This window comes from Oncorhynchus mykiss, chromosome 13, assembly GCF_013265735.2.
Source record: "Oncorhynchus mykiss isolate Arlee chromosome 13, USDA_OmykA_1.1, whole genome shotgun sequence".
NCBI lineage: Eukaryota > Metazoa > Chordata > Actinopteri > Salmoniformes > Salmonidae > Oncorhynchus > Oncorhynchus mykiss.
Window position 1 is genome coordinate 53133363 of NC_048577.1, and position 23697 is coordinate 53157059.

At 46.8% G+C, this 23697-nt stretch overlaps 1 protein-coding gene across 1 annotated transcript; it reads left to right on the forward strand.

The window, feature by feature from the left end:
• Nucleotides 1-187: 187 nt before the first annotated feature.
• Nucleotides 188-4936, forward strand: LOC110518612 (WAP, Kazal, immunoglobulin, Kunitz and NTR domain-containing protein 2-like). Its single transcript, XM_036941477.1, has 3 exons — nucleotides 188-889; nucleotides 1946-2262; nucleotides 2655-4936. The coding sequence occupies exons 1-3, from the start codon at nucleotides 671-673 to the stop codon at nucleotides 3862-3864; spliced, it is 1746 nt and encodes a 581-aa protein (XP_036797372.1). The 5' UTR covers nucleotides 188-670; the 3' UTR covers nucleotides 3865-4936.
• Nucleotides 4937-23697: the final 18761 nt, after the last annotated feature.

Below are 23697 nucleotides of genomic sequence, written 5' to 3' on the forward strand. Positions count from 1 at the left end.
CATATTGATCCAGATAGTTAACTGTTTAGATATTATTATCCAAATATCTAAATGTGTATCAACACAAGAGTAAATATTGTGTTAATATAAAAATACTTGTATCAGTATGAATATAATTGGTTTTTATGTTACCACAGTATGTTTTCCACATTTACAGTACTGCATAGTGGGCTACAATGAAGGTGGTCCAACTATTCACACAAAGGGGGGAAAGGTGTCAACACGCGCCTTGCGCACCACACGCGCACAGCACAGGTATTTTGCCGGAGGTCCCTGCTCGAGCCTGCTGCTGCTACGGACTTTTGAATATGTTCATCAGAACTGTAACTCGCCTGGGATTTGCTGTCGGGGTAGACTAGCCACTGTAATTCATGTAGTTAGACTTTAAGTAATAGGGTTCAAATACCACCTAATCTCTCCAGACTATTAAACGTTGACCAGCGGACTGACGGAGTTCTTCACTGCAGCAACACTCCGCACTGACCACACGTCTTCCTGACCGTTTAATCACATTTTACTTTACATTTCAACTTAATTTCTCCCTTTGGCTTTGTCATTTATGACCATTTAATAGTTTTGCACTCATCGGGAAAATTTGCTAACTTCGACGCTCCTCGGATCTTGTTTTATTTCTTCGGGATCCTTGTGAAAGTCCCGTTACGCGCTGGATATGTGGTGGATGTTGTTTCCTCGATGGATCTGGTTTCTCTTTGGACAGTGCTACGTCTTGCTCCTGATCATAGACAGCTGTGTGAGGGTGAAAGCGATGCCAATGTCCATGCCCAACAAAGTGGTGTACTCTCACGCGGGCATGTGCCCCAACGAGATGAACCCCAACCTGTGGGTGGACGCCATGAGCACCTGTATGCGCGAGTGCGAGTTGGACCGGGTGAGTTTCTGGGATCAGTTTTCCTCGCGGGCTGGAGACAAATAGGGGACACTTTATTCTGTCAAAAGTTTCTCTACATAAAGTTTCTGCAATTTAATTCATGGAATGAAAGGTGGAGATAAGTGGGACATGCGCACTGCGCACTGTTTTTGGCCATTCAAATTCAATTGTGACCACATTGCCTCTGTTGTTTATTTCTGAATTTCTCTTTGAATTAGATTGAATATCTCCTATATCAGATACTTGTTCATAGACTACAGTTTTGGAAATAGCAGACACTGGTGTATATGCCCACAATATTACATTTGTTGTCAACAGATTGTTCACCTAGACAGCTCAGTAATTCAAACCAGCAACCTTTCAGTTACTGACCCAACACTCTTAACCGCTAGGCTACCTGACCATACCAGTTACTGACCCAACACTCTTAACCGCTAGGCTACCTGACCATACCAGTTACTGACCCAACACTCTTAACCGCTAGGCTACCTGACCATACCAGTTACTGACCCAACACTCTTAACCGCTAGGCTACCTGACCATACCAGTTACTGACCCAACACTCTTAACCGCTAGGCTACCTGACCATACCAGTTACTGACCCAACACTCTTAACCGCTAGGCTACCTGACCATACCAGTTACTGACCCAACACTCTTAACCGCTAGGCTACCTGACCATACCAGTTACTGACCCAACACTCTTAACCGCTAGGCTACCTGACCATACCAGTTACTGACCCAACACTCTTAACCACTAGGCTACCTGACCATACCAGTTACTGACCCAACACTCTTAACCGCTAGGCTACCTGCCACCCATGACTATTGAATCTAATAACTTTTAATTACTCTGCATTATGAGATATTGAGAAGTAAGCATGTAAAATGTATAGCCTACAATACCAACCTCACATTGCATAGTATTGTTTCATTACATTAGAAAGTGCATCACTCTCAAGTTCCTTAACATCCTATATGTTCCCTGAGTGCATAATGAACTGAAACATGCTGATCCTAACAGAACACCTCCCATGTATCCCCTATCACCCCCAAGGACTGTGAAAACTTTGAGAAATGCTGCAACAACGTGTGTGGGAACAAGAGCTGTGTGGCGGCGCGCTACATGGACATTAAGGGCAAGAAGGGGCCGGTTGGCATGCCAAAAGGGGTCAAGTGTGACAAGTTCATGTGTACGCAGCAGGGCTCCGAGTGTGACATCTGGGAGGGCCAGCCCGTGTGTAAGTGCCGGGACCGCTGTGAGAGAGAGCCCCACTTCACATGTGCCTCAGACGGTATGACCTACTACAACAAGTGTTACATGGATGCAGAGGCCTGCTCCAAGGGCATCTCTATCTCTGTGGTCACCTGCAGGTAAACAGGAAACATCTATGTATAGACTCCCATATTAATCACGTTAATAGAAAAGTTCTGAATAGACTGTGGTGTTTACTGTTTTGTTGTGCTATGACTGCTTTGTTATGTTGATATCCATCTCTATGGTAACAGGAACTGAAAATGAATAGATGGGATTCTGAATTATAACTGTAGACATAATAACCCTATATGTCTGTATTTGTATGAGATCTGTATTCCTCTGTAGTTACACAGGAGTAATGCTCACTCAATCTAGCGTTTCACTTAGCTTTTGTTTTATGCATTTGAGTTTCTTGTACCAACCTTTGTCTATCACACACCCAGCTCAAGGTAGATTACATTACTGTGGTAACTCATCTATTCTTCTCTCTCTGACATCACCTCTGCAGGTACCACCTCACCTGGCCAAACACCAGCCCGTTGCCCATGGAGACCACCCTGCGGCCAACCACTGCCCTCCTTGAGACCACCCCCCCGGCTGACATCCATCCTCCAATGATGCTCAGCAACCCCACTCAGCAGGCTGTGTTCGTGGGCGAGACAGCCAGCTTCCTGTGCGAAGTGTCAGGTAAGCCCAGTCCGGAGGTGACCTGGGAGAAGCAGCTGGAGGGCAAGGAGAACACAGTGATGAGGCCCAATCACGTGCAGGGGAACGTAGTGGTCACCAACATCGGCCAGCTGGTCATCTACAATGCCCAGCAACAGGACGCCGGCATCTACACCTGCACGGCCAAAAACCTGGGGGGGGCTGTGACCTCCCACTACCCACTGTCGGTGATCCAGAGAGACACGGGCCAGAAGGAGGGTGAGGTAGGGAATGCCACCAACCCATTCCCATTCCCCGCCGAAGAGTGCCTGAAGGGGCCGGACAGTGACGACTGTGGGGAGGAGAGCATAAGCTGGTACTACGAAGCCAAGAGGAACAATTGCTTCACCTTCACCTACAGCCAGTGCAACAAGAACCGCAACCACTTTGACAGCTACGAGACATGCATGTTGTCGTGCGGGGCAGAGCTGTCGGCTCCCTGCTCTCTCCCCAGCCTGCAGGGACCCTGTAAGGCCTACGAGCCCCGCTGGGCCTACAGCAGCACCCTCAAACAGTGCCAGTCCTTCATCTGGGGCGGCTGTGGAGGCAATGAAAACAACTTTGAATCCAAAGAGGCCTGCGAGGAGATGTGTCCTTTTCCGAAGAACCATAACTGTAAGATGTGTAAACCGCGGGGCAAGATGGTGACCAGCTTCTGCAAGAGCGACTTCATCATCCTGGGGCGCGTGACAGAGTTGCCTGAAGAACAGGACTCGGGCCACGCCCTGATCACCGTGGAGGAGATCCTAAAGGACGAGAAAATGGGCCTCAAGTTCTTCGGCCAGGAACCCTTGGAGGTGACTTTGATGAACATGGACTGGAACTGCCCGTGCCCCAACATCACCATGGCCAACGGGCAGCTCATCATCATGGGAGACGTCCACAACGGCATGGCCGTGCTGCAGCCCGACAGCTTCGTGGGGAGCTCCACCGCACGCAGGGTCAGGAAGCTCCGAGAGGTCATTCACAAGAAGACCTGTGATTTTCTCAAAGAGTTCCCAACAAACCAGTAGTTACTCTCTGAGAGATCCCCACTATCCTGTACAAGAGCTGTCTATATCAAGAAAAGCAAACTGGTTCTAGCATCCAGTAGTAGCTATTGTCTCAGATTTCCCCACTATCCAGTAGGGAAGATATCTAGAAGAGTAGACTGGGACTTTTTCAAAGTTTCTTACCATTCAGTAGCCGGATGATGGCTTTGGTTGATTATTGCTTTCTCCTTCTCCTAAAGGTGGGGACTGAACCAATACCTTAACACTGATCCGACAAGCTGTTTCCCTACCCATGACCTTCTCTTTAGTTTCCACAGAAGACACATTTTGTATGCATTTTGTCATATTTTCCACTGGCTATCTCCTTCACTCAGATGTTCCCCATATACAGTAGATATCTAGAAGATCCATGACTTTCTCAGATGACGGCTGCTGTTAGCTGATTCCAGATTCTCGTCTCTCTCCTTCACTCTGAAGTTTGGACATTAAGTGTTGGGGCTCCTCTGTACTATGGAAATGGCTGGAGGTACCTGTATATTTAAAACAACGACAGATTTATACTTTGTGTGGATTCACTTTCTGAAAGGAGAGCTAATTGTCCGCATATAGTACTGTAGTGGTGACTTATATCAAGCGCTTACTTTGGAAATATTTTAGTTAAACTAAAATGTCTCTTTGAATAATATTTTTAATTCAAATGTTTTATCTTGGTATGAATGTACTAATGCCTGACAGATAGCTAAACTCTGTGCCTTGGTTAATATGAATGTTATATTATGTTGACTTAAAGTATCTATGGTATCCTGAAAGAGACATTTTGTAATATATATTCTGAGTGCTTGAGCTCACGATAATGTCACGTAAAGCTCGTGGATCAAACAACTCCTTTGATTCCACTAGAAACCACTTTGTAGTCCATGATTGCTTATACAGTATATGAACTTCTGTTCTTAACATCCTATTTATTTTTTATCCCCTCCTTTTAGAGCTACACCCAATTCAATAATGGACAGACTTATGTTATGTTATTTTGTAAATCCAAATGATAAAGATGTTCATAACACAATGGTAAAGAAATAAAAATGAACCTTTGAAAGAATATCCACTTCTTATCTCTGTGTTGCGCTATGCTTCTATACCTGTAAAATGACTGACAGCAGGTGTCTGTCTGTCTGTCTGTCTGTCTGTCTGTCTGTCTGCCTGCCTGCCTGCCTGCCTGTCTGTCTGCCTGTCTGTCTGTCTGTCTGTCTGTCTGTCTGTCTGTCTGTCTGTCTGTCTGTCTGCCTGCCTGCCTGCCTGCCTGCCTGCCTGTCTGTCTGCCTGTCTGCCTGTCTGTCTGTCTGTCTGTCTGTCTGTCTGTCTGTCTGCCTGCCTGCCTGCCTGCCTGCCTGCCTGCCTGTCTGTCTGTCTGTCTGTCTGTCTGTCTGTCTGTCTGTCTGTCTGTCTGTCTGCCTGCCTGCCTGCCTGCCTGCCTGCCTGCCTGTCTGCCTGTCTGTCTGTCTGTCTGTCTGTCTGTCTGTCTGTCTGTCTGCCTGCCTGCCTGCCTGCCTGTCTGTCTGTCTGTCTGTCTGCCTGCCTGCCTGCCTGTCTGTCTGCCTGTCTGTCTGTCTGCCTGTCTGTCTGTCTGCGTGTATTTGTATGTTCACAGGCAAGCGTAATTGTGCATGTGTGCGTGTCATTTTCTAGTTTATACCAGCCCCCTATCTTCCTCCACCCTCTTTCCTCACCCCCCCTTCACATGGAGGGCCAAGTTTGGCATTAAATCTGGAGCAGGTCACATTCCATCCCAGCTGTGAAGGGCTGCTGAGCCCAGGGGGACGGAGAAGAGAGCAGCCTGGCCGGCCCTGTGTTGTGTCTGGGTCTGGCTGGGCCCTCCATCCTCCACCCACCACCCACTGGCCCTCAGATCTTTCATGTGTGAGGGGCTGACGGAAGGGGGGAGGAGAGGGGGAGGAAAGGATGTAGGCCATCTCCCTCTCACCCTCGGCTGGACACATCTGTGTAAAGGGGCTATGCGGAGGGGGGAGAGGGGGAAGTGAGGGGTTAGATGAAGGGGCCGTAACGGGAAAGCAAAGTGGAGTTGGGATGGAGTGATGCATGCTCTCTCTCTCTCTCTCCATCAGATGGGCACCCTGCAGTCTGTCTCTCTCTCTCTCTCTCCATCAGATGGGCACCCTGCAGTCTGTCTCTCTCTCTCTCTCCATCAGATGGGCACCCTGCAGTCTGTCTCTCTCTCTCTCTCGCTCTCTCCATCAGATGGGCACCCTGCAGTCTGTCTCTCTCTCCATCAGATGGGCACCCTGCAGTCTGTCTCTCTCTCTCTCTCTCTCTCTCTCTCTCTCTCTCTCTCTCTCTCTCTCTCTCTCTCTCTCTCTCTCTCTCTCTCTCTCTCTCCATCAGATGGGCACCCTGCAGTCTGTCTCTCTCTCTCTCTCTCTCTCCATCAGATGGGCACCCTGCAGTCTGTCTCTCTCTCTCTCTCTCTCCATCAGATGGGCACCCTGCAGTCTGTCTCTCTCTCTCTCTCTCTCCATCAGATGGGCACCCTGCAGTCTGTCTCTCTCTCATCTCAGCGCTCCCTCTCCAGCCACGCTCTGACCCGACGCGGGGGGAGGTGATAGGCCCACAGACAGGGCTGTGTTTAAAGCAGAATTTGAACTTTTGACTTGGCTGGCTGGGCTGAAGCCAGGGCTGGAGGCTGGGAGTTGGGACTGGGGTAAAGGGAAAGAGCTAGAGCTAGGATGTAGGGCTGGAGATAGGGCTTAGGTTGGGGTAAAAGGCTGAAGCTGGTCTCTGGGCTAGGGTATAAAGCTAGTAATCTGGGGTTAGGGTCTGGAGCTGGTCTCTGGGCTAGGGTATAAAGCTAGTAATCTGGGGTTAGGGTCTGGAGCTGGTCTCTGGGCTAGGGTATAAAGCTAGTAATCTGGGGTTAGGGTCTGGAGCTGGTCTCTGGGCTAGGGTATAAAGCTAGTAATCTGGGGTTAGGGTCTGGAGCTGGTCTCTGGGCTAGGGTATAAAGCTAGTAGTCTGGGGTTAGGGTCTGGAGCTGGTCTCTGGGCTAGGGTATAAAGCTAGTAGTCTGGGGTTAGGGTCTGGAGCTGGTCCCTGGGCTAGGGTATACAGCTAGTAGTCTGGGGTTAGGGTCTGGAGCTGGTCCCTGGGCTAGGGTATACAGCTAGTAGTCTGGGGTTAGGGTCTGGAGTTGGGGTTACGGCTGGGGTCTGGAGTTAGGGTTACGGCTGGGGGCTGGAGTTGGGGTTACGGCTGGGGTCTGGAGTTGGGGTTACGGCTGGGGTCTGGAGTTGGGGTTATGGCTGGGGGCTGGAGTTGGGGTTACGGCTGGGGGCTGGAGTTGGGGTTACGGCTGGGGGCTGGAGTTGGGGTTACGGCTGGGGACTGGAGTTGGGGTTACGGCTGGGGGCTGGAGTTGGGGTTACGGCTGGGGGCTGGAGTTGGGGTTATGGCTGGGGGCTGGAGTTGGGGTTAGGGTTGGGACTGGGGTAGGGAGGTACTAGTTGTGTTGGGGCTTGATCCGAGGCTGACACTGTGACTGGGACTTGATCAGAAAGAGGGACAGGGAAATAAACGATAAAGAGTCAAGAAGGTTTTCCCAGGGTGGGCCCCTCACCCGTCTGCCCCCTCGGGCCCACACACAGCATAGGGCCGACCCCTGACCCCCTAAGCTGCTAATGAAAAAGAGGCCAGGAGGAAAATACCACTTTCATTATGGGCTGTTGACAAGTGTTACGTACGGAACTAGTCAGGACCTAGACAGAGATGTCAGGCTCAAGTTCACTTTGAACCCACAGACCAAACAGACCATAATAACACAAGATCTGCTTAGAGGCACACACATCTCTTGGTAGCCATGGAAACAAAATCATGGCCACTTTGAAAACACATTTCTGGCAATAGATTATTTTCAAGATGGATGCATTCAAACTAGGCTAGTCTTATATGCTCTGATGAGAACCTCTCTGATTTCAGCCTGAAAATGCTTTACACATTATTTGACTCATTCCTTAATATACAGATCATATTTATTGTGTTTGGGTATAGGCTACAGTTTTAAAAACATTAACACTGTAATGCAGTTTTTTTAATCTGCTTTATTCTAGGTAGAAACACTGACCCCTGTTGATGATGTAGAGGATTTACATGTCAGGGACACAAGACACAACTGCTACAGGTGTTACAATGTGGTTCACTCATTTTTTACCAATCACATCCAACCTGGATCATCTGATGATTCTTAAACTGACTGATTCGCAAGAAGGACATAACGAGTGTAGGAATATTTACATCCAAAGGATTTCGACCATGACTCATGCTATCAAAGGATATTCAAATGGATCCTTCTGTCATCATTGCTCAGTCAGAAGAAATTGCGAGGTATCATGCAATGATGTCATAGCAATGATATGAAGCAATGGATCTCTGAAATCCTGGCAAAATCATAATAATGACGATGATAGCAGAAAACCTGCTCTGGATCCCCCTAGCAGAGTCCAGCTTAACGTAATAGCCATTGCAGTTAGCCCAGAACACACACACCGTTCTATTTGGTGAATAGTGTTGATGACATAGCGGGAGTCATCCGTCGAAGATGAGACGAGTTCTGTTGCCAGGTAGTTCTGAGAGAGAGAGAGAGAGAGAGAGAGAGAGAGAGAGAGAGAGAGAGAGAGAGAGAGAGAGAGAGAGAGAGAGAGATGGAGAGACGGAGAGACAGAGGGTGAGAAAGAGGGTGAGAAGGGGTGGATAGAGAATGAGGGAGTGATAGAGAGCGAGAAAAATATAGAGATAGAGATGGAGAAGCAATAGACAGAACCAGAGAGGGAGAGGGAGGGAGAGAGAGAGAAAAAGCAAACGAGAGAGATAGAGGTGTGGAAGGGTGAGGGAGAGAGAGTGTGACCCACTTCCGGTGCAGGTGTTTGATCTTGGTTGACACTGAGCACACAGCAGGAATGACTATCAACACACGTAGCTGACTGAGATGGCCTCCAAAACAGAGCAGCACTCCACAACACTGAGATCAGACATCTCTGTCTCTCTCACGCTCTCTTATTGATGGATGTGGCGATAGAAATACATCTCTATAGCTAGTTGGACTTTGAGGAAATCTATGTCCTTTCGGTTCGGTGCCTCTTTCAATGTAAATTGTTTTCTTGCATTGCGATCAGACATTGTGAGCTGTGATACAGCCATGCCAACTGGTAATGAGTCCCTTTGTCCACTTGATGGCAGTATAATATAATCTATCCTTAGGCTATAAAATACTGTTCTCACACACAGGACCAAAAGTCCAAACAGCTGCATCAGTTTTCCTGAACATCGTGTTCTCCTCAGATATTTATTATACTATCACAACATACAATATGCAAGCAGTCCATCTACTGGCATGTTATTTATTTACATGTCCTGAACTCTGCTTAGGAATACTGTCCTGTACATGTTTCTCTTATTTATTTACATGTCCTGAACTCTGCTTAGGAATACTGTCCTGTACATGTTTCTCTTATTTATTTACATGTCCTGAACTCTGCTTAGGAATACTGTCCTGTACATGTTTCTCTTATTTATTTACATGTCCTGAACTCTGCTTAGGAATACTGTCCTGTACATGTTTCTCTTATTTATGTATTGTCTATGTGCTGCTAACCTAATGAAGCAGGCATAAAATAAACGGCTGAAATGACCTCCCCTACATACATACTGGTCTTGACGAGAAGAAAACAAACTGCCGGGGGAGGTTCTCTTCTGCAATGTTCAACCAATCCAGTAAATGTGGAGGAGGAGTTTAGATGGAGTGTCACCTTGTTAACTTCCGAAAGAGGAAGTTGGGTCACAGGCTCTCTTTCCATTCAGCTGAAAACCAGAACATGTTGGGGACTCAGATGCAAAGGGCAAATATTGATAGGCTCTTAACACGTTTAAATCACAGGCAGACATTTTCTATCTTTTAGCATTGTAAGGAGTCCTTGTAATGCCAGGATGAACTAACTAGAACAAGCATTTTGGATCTTTTGATATGAGCATGAATTATAGCAACAGCTATTGCAGAAATCTCCACTCGCATCAATACCAAAAAGCATCCTTTCTCCTTCTGCCCTTCTGTTAACTTCCTGTCCTCTCCTCTCTTTTCTTAAACTGCATAAGGCGGCATCGTCCAATCAGGTCCCTTGTTTCTGTCCAAACAGGGAGTATTGTTGTCTCTGATTGGCTGTGGGTTAAAATGACACATCTGCCAGTAATGTGTCTGTTTCTACGTGGATCTTTGTGACTGTCTATGGCTGTGGAACATGTGGGTTTGAGCATCAGGCTGCCGATGTGATTCAGGGTCAGATGGGATCAGAACTGCAATGTAATACTGAATATCAATCTGTTTAGGTCTCCCTGTGTTGCCATGGGCATTGGCCTATCTCTAACTTATCTCTGTTGCCATAGGCCTCTCTCTCGCTCTCTCTCTCTCTCTATATATCTCTCTCTCTCTCTCTCTCTCTCTCTCTCTCTCTCACACACACCCTCTCTATCTCTGTCTCCATCTGGTGTCACTCCATCATACTCTAACCCAGTGAAAGAAACAGTTATGGACACTTACAGACCTTTGAGTGTGTGCACGTGTGTGTGTGTGTGTGTGTGTGTGTGTGTGTGTGTGTGTGTGTGTGTGTGTGTGTGTGTGTGTGTGTGTGTGTGTGTGTGTGTGTGTGTGTGTGTGTGTGCGTGTGTGTGCCTGTGTGTGTTTATGAGTGGCACTGGCACATTGATACCCATGGGTGCCATTTGTGGGATATTCTGGCTGGTGGCTTGTGAAGGTATTCCTAGGGAGATTGAACGTGAGTGGCAGCATCACAGATGAGACAGTGAAAAGTCCCCCGGGGTCACTATCAGAGATATACAACTGCTTTGAAGGTGTGGGGCTCATTTAATCATGTATAGAGAGAATTTGTCAGGTTATAGTAGTGATGCTAGTAGTCATGTATCAAATCAACAAAGTATTTACACTGACAGGCAACATCTAATGTTCTCTATAACTTGATCAGTTGTGATATGATATTATTATGTAGTTCTGAGAGTGTGTACATACAGAATGTGTGTGTAGTTTCTTCACCGCGGAGTCACATCTTACATCAAAGATGGGTGATTTATTTGCTTGACTATTCCATTGATTACTTTATCCCTCACAGGTTACCACAGTCCTCTCTCCTTCCTCTCTCCTCCCTCCTCCCTCCTTTCCACCCTCCTCCCTCCTCTCTCTCCCTCCTCCCGCCACCCTCCTCCCTCCTCCCTCCTCTCTCACCCTCCTCTCTCTCCCTTCTCCATCCTCTCTCCCATCTTCCTCCTCTCTCTACCTTCCTCTCTCCTCCCTCCACCCTCCACCCTCCTCCCTCCACCCTACTCTCTCCACCCTCCTCTCTCACCCTCCTCCCTCCTCTCTCCTCCCTCCTCCCTCCTCTCTCGCCCTCCTCTCTCTCCCTTCTACCTCCTCTCTCTCCCATCTTCCTCCTCTCTCTCCCTCCTCCCTCCTCTCTCTACCTTCCTCTCTCCTCCCTCCACCCTCCTCTCTCCACCCTCCTCTCTCACCCTCCTCTCTCTCCCTCCACCCTCCTCTCTCCACCCTCCTCTCTCACCCTCCTCTCTCTCCCTCCTCCCTCCTCCCTCCTCCCTCCTCCCTCCACCCTGCTCTCGCTCCCTCCTCCCTCCACCCTCCGCTCTCCACCCTCCTCTCTCCACCCTCCTCTCTCACCCTCCTCTCTCTCCCTCCACCCTCCTCTCTCCACCCTCCTCTCTCACCCTCCTCTCTCTCCCTCCTCCCTCCTCCCTCCACCCTCCACCCTCATCTCTCTCCCTCCTCTCTCTTCCTCCTCTCTCCACCCTCCTCTCCCTCGCTACTCCCTCCACCCTCCTCTCTCGCTCCTCCCTCCTCTCTCTCCCTCCTCCCTCCACCCTCCTCTCTCTCCCATCTCCCATATCCCTCCCTCCTCCCTCCTCTCTCTCCCTTCTCCCTCCACCTCCCTCCCTCTCCTTCCTCCACTGTCCACCCTCCTCTCTGTCTGCATATCACACTCCACAACCCATCTGTCCCATTCTCTCACTCACTGAGAGGGTGATGGAGAGAAGATTTGGGAAAAGAGATAAAGGGTAACAAGAGAAGAGAGAGGGGGTATAAAAGGAGAAGGGGTAATAGTAATATATAGAATGTTAACGTATGATAAAGGGAGATGGAATACTCAATACTCATATTCAAATACAGGTAATATCTCTGTCTCTCCCACACACTGTCACACAGATACACTGTGTCAGATCGCCCACACCAGATAGATATGCATGTGTTTGATTGATATTGCTGGCAGAGATTGGGCAGGGATTCATTTGGGATTTTGCATTTAGATAGAACTCCAGTCACAGCCCATCTGTGAAGATCTTTCATGCCTGATGGAAGCCAACTACACACGCAGCACTGTCAATGTTTAATCTATTCATATGAACACGCATGCACACCTACACAGTAGATCTAACAGAAGGCAACGTTAGTAATGCAGCCCAGGTCAAGATTTAATACCCAGTAAAAGAGAGAGAGAGATAGCCATCCCACAGGAGAGAGATAGAACAGTGAAACAACTCAGCCATCCCACAGGAAAGAGATAGAACAGTGAAACAACTCAGCCATCCCACAGGAGAGAGATAGAACAGTGAAACAACCATCCCACAGGAGAGAGATAGAACAGTGAAACAACTCAGCCATCCCACAGGAGAGAGATAGAACAGTGAAACAACTCAGCCATCCCACAGGAGAGAGATAGAAGAGTGAAACAACCATCCCACAGGAGAGAGATAGAACAGTGAAACAACCATCCCACAGGAGAGAGATAGAACAGTGAAACAACTCAGCCATCCCACAGGAGAGAGATAGAACAGTGAAACAAACATCCCACAGGAGAGAGATAGAACAGTGAAACAACCATCCCACAGGAGAGAGATAGAACAGTGAAACAACCATCCCACAGGAGAGAGATAGAAGAGTGAAACAACCATCCCACAGGAGAGAGATAGAACAGTGAAACAACCATCCCACAGGAGAGAGATAGAACAGTGAAACAACCATCCCACAGGAGATAGAAGAGTGAAACAACCATCCCACAGGAGAGAGATAGAAGAGTGAAACAACCATCCCACAGGAGAGAGATAGAAGAGTGAAACAACCATCCCACAGGAGAGAGATAGAAGAGTGAAACAACCATCCCACAGGAGAGAGATAGAACAGTGAAACAACCAACCCACAGGAGAGAGATAGAAGAGTGAAACAACCATCCCACATGAGAGAGATAGAACAGTGAAACAACCATCCCACAGGAGAGAGATAGAACAGTGAAACAACCATCCCACAGGAGAGAGATAGAACAGTGAAACAACCATCCCACAGGAGAGAGATAGAAGAGTGAAACAACCAACCCACAGGAGAGAGATAGAAGAGTGAAACAACCATCCCACAGGAGAGAGATAGAACAGTGAAACAACCATCCCACAGGAGAGAGATAGAACAGTGAAACAACCATCCCACAGGAGAGAAATAGAAGAGTGAAACAACCATCCCACAGGAGATAGAAGAGTGAAACAACCATCCCACAGGAGAGAGATAGAACAGTGAAACAACCATCCCACAGGAGAGAGATAGAAGAGTGAAACAACCAACCCACAGGAGAGAGATAGAACAGTGAAACAACCATCCCACAGGAGATAGAAGAGTGAAACAACCATCCCACAGGAGAGAGATAGAAGAGTGAAACAACCATCCCACAGGAGAGAGATAGAAGAGTGAAACAACCAACCCACAGGAGAGAGATAGAACATTGAAACAACCATCCCACAGGAGAGAGATAGAAGAGTGAAACAACCATCCCACAGGAGATAGAAGAGTGAAACAACCATCCCACAGGAGAGAGATAGAAGAGTGAAACAACCATCCCACAGGAGAGAGATAGAAGAGTGAAACAACCATCCCACAGGAGAGAGATAGAAGAGTGAAACAACCATCCCACAGGAGAGAGATAGAAGAGTGAATCAACCAACCCACAGGAGAGAGATAGAAGAGTGAAACAACCATCCCACAGGAGAGAGATAGAAGAGTGAAACAACCATCCCACAGGAGAGAGATAGAACAGTGAAACAACTCAGCCATCCCACAGGAGAGAGATAGAACAGTGAAACAACTCAGCCATCCCACAGGAGAGAGATAGAACAGTGAAACAACTCAGCCATCCCACATGAGAGAGATAGAACAGTGAAACAACCATCCCACAGGAGAGAGATAGAACAGTGAAACAACTCAGCCATCCCACAGGAGAGAGATAGAACAGTGAAACAACTCAGCCATCCCACATGAGAGAGATAGAACAGTGAAACAACCATCCCACAAGAGAGAGATAGAACAGTGAAACAACCATCCTACAGGAGAGAGATATAAGAGTGAAACAACCATTCCACAGGAGAGAGATAGAAGAGTGAAAGTACCATCCCACAGGAGATAGATAGAAGAGTGAAACAACCATCCCACAGGAGAGAGATAGAACAGTGAAACAACCATCCCACAGGAGAGAGATAGAACAGTGAAACAACCATCCCACAGGAGAGAGATAGAAGAGTGAAAGTACCATCCCACAGGAGATAGATAGAAGAGTGAAACAACCATCCCACAGGAGATAGATAGAAGAGTGAAACAACCATCCCACAGGAGAGAGATAGAACAGTGAAACAACCATCCCACAGGAGAGAGATAGAAGAGTGAAACAACCAACCCACAGGAGAGAGATAGAACAGTGAAACAACCAACCCACAGGAGAGAGATAGAAGAGTGAAACAACCATCCCACAGGAGAGAGATAGAAGAGTGAAACAACCATCCCACAGGAGATAGAAGAGTGAAACAACCATCCCACAGGAGAGAGATAGAAGAGTGAAACAACCATCCCACAGGAGATAGAAGAGTGAAACAACCAACCCAGAGGAGAGAGATAGAACATTGAAACAACCATCCCACAGGAGAGAGATAGAAGAGTGAAACAACCATCCCACAGGAGAGAGATAGAAGAATGAAACAACCATCCCACAGGAGAGAGATAGAAGAGTGAAACAACCATCCCACAGGAGAGAGATAGAACAGTGAAACAACTCAGCCATCCCACAGGAGAGAGATAGAACAGTGAAACAACCATCCCACAGGAGAGAGATAGAACAGTGAAACAACCATCCCACAGGAGAGAGATAGAACAGTGAAACAACCATCCCACAGGAGAGAGATAGAACAGTGAAACAACCATCCCACAGGAGAGAGATAGAACAGTGAAACAACTCAGCCATCCCACAGGAGAGAGATGGAACAGTGAAACAACTCAGCCATCCCACAGGAGAGAGATAGAAGAGTGAAACAACCATCCCACAGGAGAGAGATAGAAGAGTGAAAAAACCATCCCACAGGAGAGAGATAGAAGAGTGAAACAACCATCCCACAGGAGAGAGATAGAACATTGAAACAACCATCCCACAGGAGATAGAAGAGTGAAACAACCATCCCACATGAGATAGAAGAGTGAAACAACCATCCCACAGGAGAGAGATAGAACAGTGAAACAACCATCCCACATGAGAGAGATAGAAGAGGTAAACAACCATCCCACAGGAGAGAGATAGAACAGTGAAACAACCATCCCACAGGAGAGAGATAGAAGAGTGAAACAACCATCCCACAGGAGAGAGATAGAAGAGTGAAACAACCATCCCACAGGAGAGAGATAGAACAGTGAAACAACCATCCTACAGGAGAGAGATAGAACAGTGAAACAACCATCCCACAGGAGAGAGATAGAAGAGTGAAACAACCATCCCACAGGAGAGAGATAGAACAGTGAAACAACCATCCCACAGGAGAGAGATAGAACAGTGAAACAACCATCCCACATGAGAGAGATAGAAGAGTGAAACAACCAACCCACAGGAGAGAGATAGAAGAGTGAAACAACCATCCCACAGGAGAGAGATAGAAGAGTGAAACAACAGTCCCACAGGAGAGAGATAGAAGAGTGAAACAACCATCCCACAGGAGAGAGATAGAACAGTGAAACAACCATCCCACAGGAGAGAGATAGAAGAGTGAAACAACCATCCCACAGGAGAGAGATAGAACAGTGAAAAAACCATCCCACATGAGAGAGATAGAAGAGTGAAACAACCATCCCACATGAGAGAGATAAAACAGTGAAACAACCATCCCACAGGAGATAGAAGAGTGAAACAACCATCCCACATGAGAGAGATAGAAGAGTGAAACAACCATCCCACAGGAGAGAGATAGAATAGTGAAACAACCAACCCACAGGAGAGAGATAGAATAGTGAAACAACCAACCCACAGGAGAGAGATAGAATAGTGAAACAACCATCCCACAGGAGAGAGATAGAATAGTGAAACAACCATCCCACAGGAGAGAGATAGAACAGTGAAACAACCATCCCACAGGAGAGAGATAGAAGAGTGAAACAACCATCCCACAGGAGAGAGATAGAAGAGTGAAACAACCATCCCACAGGAGAGAGATAGAAGAGTGAAACAACCATCCCACAGGAGAGAGATAGAAGAGTGAAACAACCGTCCCACAGGAGAGAGATAGAACAGTGAAACAACCATCCCACAGGAGAGAGATAGAACAGTGAAACAACCATCCCACAGGAGAGAGATAGAACAGTGAAACAACCATCCCACAGGAGAGAGATAGAACAGTGAAACAACTCAGCCATCCCACAGGAGAGGGATAGAACAGTGAAACAACTCAGCCATCCCACAGGAGAGAGATAGTAGAGTGAAACAACCATCCCACAGGAGAGAGATAGAAGAGTGAAACAACCATCCCACAGGAGAGAGATAGAAGAGTGAAACAACGATCCCACAGGAGAGAGATAGAAGAGTGAATGTACCATCCCACAGGAGAGAGATAGAAGAGTGAAACAACCATCCCACAGGAGAGAGATAGAAGAGTGAAACAACCATCCCACAGGAGAGAGATAGAACAGTGAAACAACCATCCCACATGAGAGAGATAGAAGAGTGAAACAACCATCCCACATGAGAGAGATAAAACAGTGAATCAACCATCCCACAGGAGATAGAAGAGTGAAACAACCATCCCACATGAGAGAGATAGAAGAGTGAAACAACCATCCCACAGGAGAGAGATAGAATAGTGAAACAACCAACCCACAGGAGAGAGATAGAACAGTGAAACAACCATCCCACAGGAGAGAGATAGAAGAGTGAAACAACCGTCCCACAGGAGATAGAAGAGTGAAACAACCATCCCACATGAGAGAGATAGAAGAGTGAAACAACCATCCCACAGGAGAGAGATAGAACAGTGAAACAACCATCCCACAGGAGAGAGATAGAAGAGTGAAACAACCGTCCCACAGGAGATAGAAGAGTGAAACAACCAACCCACAGGAGAGAGATAGAACAGTGAAACAACCATCCCACAGGAGAGAGATAGAACATTGAAACAACCATCCCACAGGAGAGAGATAGAAGAGTGAAACAACCATCCCACAGGAGAGAGATAGAACAGTGAAACAACCAACCCACAGGAGAGAGATAGAACAGTGAAACAACCAACCCACAGGAGAGAGATAGAACATTGAAACAACCATCCCACAGGAGAGAGATAGAACATTGAAACAACCATCCCACAGGAGAGAGATAGAAGAGTGAAACAACCATCCCACAGGAGAGAGATAGAAGAGTGAAACAACCATCCCACAGGAGAGAGATAGAACAGTGAAACAACCATCCCACAGGAGAGAGATAGAAGAGTGAAACAATCGTCCCACAGGAGAGAGATAGAACAGTGAAACAACCATCCCACAGGAGAGAGATAGAACAGTGAAACAACCATCCCACAGGAGAGAGATAGAACAGTGAAACAACCATCCCACAGGAGAGAGATAGAACAGTGAAACAACCATCCCACAGGAGAGAGATAGAACAGTGAAACAACCATCCCACAGGAGAGAGATAGAACAGTGAAACAACTCAGCCATCCCACAGGAGAGAGATAGAAGAGTGAAACAACCATCCCACAGGAGAGAGATAGAACATTGAAACAACCATCCCACAGGAGAGAGATAGAATAGTGAAACAACCAACCCACAGGAGAGAGATAGAATAGTGAAACAACCAACCCACAGGAGAGAGATAGAATAGTGAAACAACCATCCCACAGGAGAGAGATAGAATAGTGAAACAACCATCCCACAGGAGAGAGATAGAACAGTGAAACAACCATCCCACAGGAGAGAGATAGAAGAGTGAAACAACCATCCCACAGGAGAGAGATAGAAGAGTGAAACAACCATCCCACAGGAGAGAGATAGAAGAGTGAAACAACCATCCCACAGGAGAGAGATAGAAGAGTGAAACAACCGTCCCACAGGAGAGAGATAGAACAGTGAAACAACCATCCCACAGGAGAGAGATAGAACAGTGAAACAACCATCCCACAGGAGAGAGATAGAACAGTGAAACAACCATCCCACAGGAGAGAGATAGAACAGTGAAACAACTCAGCCATCCCACAGGAGAGGGATAGAACAGTGAAACAACTCAGCCATCCCACAGGAGAGAGATAGTAGAGTGAAACAACCATCCCACAGGAGAGAGATAGAAGAGTGAAACAACCATCCCACAGGAGAGAGATAGAAGAGTGAAACAACGATCCCACAGGAGAGAGATAGAAGAGTGAATGTACCATCCCACAGGAGAGAGATAGAAGAGTGAAACAACCATCCCACAGGAGAGAGATAGAAGAGTGAAACAACCATCCCACAGGAGAGAGATAGAACAGTGAAACAACCATCCCACATGAGAGAGATAGAAGAGTGAAACAACCATCCCACATGAGAGAGATAAAACAGTGAATCAACCATCCCACAGGAGATAGAAGAGTGAAACAACCATCCCACATGAGAGAGATAGAAGAGTGAAACAACCATCCCACAGGAGAGAGATAGAATAGTGAAACAACCAACCCACAGGAGAGAGATAGAACAGTGAAACAACCATCCCACAGGAGAGAGATAGAAGAGTGAAACAACCGTCCCACAGGAGATAGAAGAGTGAAACAACCATCCCACATGAGAGAGATAGAAGAGTGAAACAACCATCCCACAGGAGAGAGATAGAACAGTGAAACAACCATCCCACAGGAGAGAGATAGAAGAGTGAAACAACCGTCCCACAGGAGATAGAAGAGTGAAACAACCAACCCACAGGAGAGAGATAGAACAGTGAAACAACCATCCCACAGGAGAGAGATAGAACATTGAAACAACCATCCCACAGGAGAGAGATAGAAGAGTGAAACAACCATCCCACAGGAGAGAGATAGAACAGTGAAACAACCAACCCACAGGAGAGAGATAGAACAGTGAAACAACCAACCCACAGGAGAGAGATAGAACATTGAAACAACCATCCCACAGGAGAGAGATAGAACATTGAAACAACCATCCCACAGGAGAGAGATAGAAGAGTGAAACAACCATCCCACAGGAGAGAGATAGAAGAGTGAAACAACCATCCCACAGGAGAGAGATAGAACAGTGAAACAACCATCCCACAGGAGAGAGATAGAAGAGTGAAACAATCATCCCACAGGAGAGAGATAGAAGAGTGAAACAACCATCCCACAGGAGAGAGATAGAACAGTGAAACAACCATCCCACAGGAGAGAGATAGAACAGTGAAACAACCATCCCACAGGAGAGAGATAGAACAGTGAAACAACCATCCCACAGGAGAGAGATAGAACAGTGAAACAACTCAGCCATCCCACAGGAGAGGGATAGAACAGTGAAACAACTCAGCCATCCCACAGGAGAGAGATAGTAGAGTGAAACAACCATCCCACAGGAGAGAGATAGAAGAGTGAAACAACCATCCCACAGGAGAGAGATAGAAGAGTGAAACAACGATCCCACAGGAGAGAGATAGAAGAGTGAATGTACCATCCCACAGGAGAGAGATAGAAGAGTGAAACAACCATCCCACAGGAGAGAGATAGAAGAGTGAAACAACCATCCCACAGGAGAGAGATAGAACAGTGAAACAACCATCCCACATGAGAGAGATAGAAGAGTGAAACAACCATCCCACATGAGAGAGATAAAACAGTGAATCAACCATCCCACAGGAGATAGAAGAGTGAAACAACCATCCCACATGAGAGAGATAGAAGAGTGAAACAACCATCCCACAGGAGAGAGATAGAATAGTGAAACAACCAACCCACAGGAGAGAGATAGAACAGTGAAACAACCATCCCACAGGAGAGAGATAGAAGAGTGAAACAACCGTCCCACAGGAGATAGAAGAGTGAAACAACCATCCCACATGAGAGAGATAGAAGAGTGAAACAACCATCCCACAGGAGAGAGATAGAACAGTGAAACAACCATCCCACAGGAGAGAGATAGAAGAGTGAAACAACCGTCCCACAGGAGATAGAAGAGTGAAACAACCAACCCACAGGAGAGAGATAGAACAGTGAAACAACCATCCCACAGGAGAGAGATAGAACATTGAAACAACCATCCCACAGGAGAGAGATAGAAGAGTGAAACAACCATCCCACAGGAGAGAGATAGAACAGTGAAACAACCAACCCACAGGAGAGAGATAGAACAGTGAAACAACCAACCCACAGGAGAGAGATAGAACATTGAAACAACCATCCCACAGGAGAGAGATAGAACATTGAAACAACCATCCCACAGGAGAGAGATAGAAGAGTGAAACAACCATCCCACAGGAGAGAGATAGAAGAGTGAAACAACCATCCCACAGGAGAGAGATAGAACAGTGAAACAACCATCCCACAGGAGAGAGATAGAAGAGTGAAACAATCATCCCACAGGAGAGAGATAGAAGAGTGAAACAATCGTCCCACAGGAGAGATAGAACAGTGAAACAACCATCCCACAGGAGAGAGATAGAACAGTGAAACAACCATCCCACAGGAGAGAGATAGAACAGTGAAACAACCATCCCACAGGAGAGAGATAGAACAGTGAAACAACCATCCCACAGGAGAGAGATAGAACAGTGAAACAACTCAGCCATCCCACAGGAGAGAGATAGAAGAGTGAAACAACCATCCCACAGGAGAGAGATAGAACATTGAAACAACCATCCCACAGGAGAGAGATAGAAGAGTGAAACAACCATCCCACAGGAGAGAGATAGAACATTGAAACAACCATCCCACAGGAGAGAGATAGAACAGTGAAACAACCATCCCACAGGAGAGAGATAGAAGAGTGAAACAACCATCCCACAGGAGAGAGATAGAACAGTGAAACAACCATCCCACATGAGAGAGATAGAAGAGTGAAACAACCATCCCACAGGAGAGAGATAGAAGAGTGAAACAACCATCCCACAGGAGAGAGATAGAAGAGTGAATGTACCATCCCACAGGAGAGAGATAGAAGAGTGAAACAACCATCCCACAGGAGAGAGATAGAAGAGTGAAACAACCATCCCACAGGAGAGAGATAGAACAGTGAAACAACCATCCCACAGGAGAGAGATAGAACAGTGAAACAACCATCCCACATGAGAGAGATAGAAGAGTGAAACAACCAACCCACAGGAGAGAGATAGAAGAGTGAAACAACCATCCCACAGGAGAGAGATAGAAGAGTGAAACAACCATCCCACAGGAGAGAGATAGAACAGTGAAACAACCATCCCACATGAGAGAGATAGAAGAGTGAAACAACCATCCCACATGAGAGAGATAAAACAGTGAATCAACCATCCCACAGGAGATAGAAGAGTGAAACAACCATCCCACATGAGAGAGATAGAAGAGTGAAACAACCATCCCACAGGAGAGAGATAGAATAGTGAAACAACCAACCCACAGGAGAGAGATAGAACAGTGAAACAACCATCCCACAGGAGAGAGATAGAAGAGTGAAACAACCGTCCCACAGGAGATAGAAGAGTGAAACAACCATCCCACATGAGAGAGATAGAAGAGTGAAACAACCATCCCACAGGAGAGAGATAGAACAGTGAAACAACCATCCCACAGGAGAGAGATAGAAGAGTGAAACAACCGTCCCACAGGAGATAGAAGAGTGAAACAACCAACCCACAGGAGAGAGATAGAACAGTGAAACAACCATCCCACAGGAGAGAGATAGAACATTGAAACAACCATCCCACAGGAGAGAGATAGAAGAGTGAAACAACCATCCCACAGGAGAGAGATAGAACAGTGAAACAACCAACCCACAGGAGAGAGATAGAACAGTGAAACAACCAACCCACAGGAGAGAGATAGAACATTGAAACAACCATCCCACAGGAGAGAGATAGAACATTGAAACAACCATCCCACAGGAGAGAGATAGAAGAGTGAAACAACCATCCCACAGGAGAGAGATAGAAGAGTGAAACAACCATCCCACAGGAGAGAGATAGAACAGTGAAACAACCATCCCACAGGAGAGAGATAGAAGAGTGAAACAATCATCCCACAGGAGAGAGATAGAAGAGTGAAACAATCGTCCCACAGGAGAGAGATAGAACAGTGAAACAACCATCCCACAGGAGAGAGATAGAACAGTGAAACAACCATCCCACAGGAGAGAGATAGAACAGTGAAACAACCATCCCACAGGAGAGAGATAGAACAGTGAAACAACCATCCCACAGGAGAGAGATAGAACAGTGAAACAACCATCCCACAGGAGAGAGATAGAACAGTGAAACAACTCAGCCATCCCACAGGAGAGAGATAGAAGAGTGAAACAACCATCCCACAGGAGAGAGATAGAACATTGAAACAACCATCCCACAGGAGAGAGATAGAAGAGTGAAACAACCATCCCACAGGAGAGAGATAGAACATTGAAACAACCATCCCACAGGAGAGAGATAGAACAGTGAAACAACCATCCCACAGGAGAGAGATAGAAGAGTGAAACAACCATCCCACAGGAGAGAGATAGAACAGTGAAACAACCATCCCACATGAGAGAGATAGAAGAGTGAAACAACCATCCCACAGGAGAGAGATAGAAGAGTGAAACAACCATCCCACAGGAGAGAGATAGAAGAGTGAATGTACCATCCCACAGGAGAGAGATAGAAGAGTGAAACAACCATCCCACAGGAGAGAGATAGAAGAGTGAAACAACCATCCCACAGGAGAGAGATAGAACAGTGAAACAACCATCCCACAGGAGAGAGATAGAACAGTGAAACAACCATCCCACAGGAGAGAGATAGAACAGTGAAACAACCAACCCACAGGAGAGAGATAGAACAGTGAAACAACCAACCCACAGGAGAGAGATAGAACATTGAAACAACCATCCCACAGGAGAGAGATAGAACATTGAAACAACCATCCCACAGGAGAGAGATAGAAGAGTGAAACAACCATCCCACAGGAGAGAGATAGAAGAGTGAAACAACCATCCCACAGGAGAGAGATAGAACAGTGAAACAACCATCCCACAGGAGAGAGATAGAAGAGTGAAACAATCATCCCACAGGAGAGAGATAGAAGAGTGAAACAATCGTCCCACAGGAGAGAGATAGAACAGTGAAACAACCATCCCACAGGAGAGAGATAGAACAGTGAAACAACCATCCCACAGGAGAGAGATAGAACAGTGAAACAACCATCCCACAGGAGAGAGATAGAACAGTGAAACAACCATCCCACAGGAGAGAGATAGAACAGTGAAACAACCATCCCACAGGAGAGAGATAGAACAGTGAAACAACTCAGCCATCC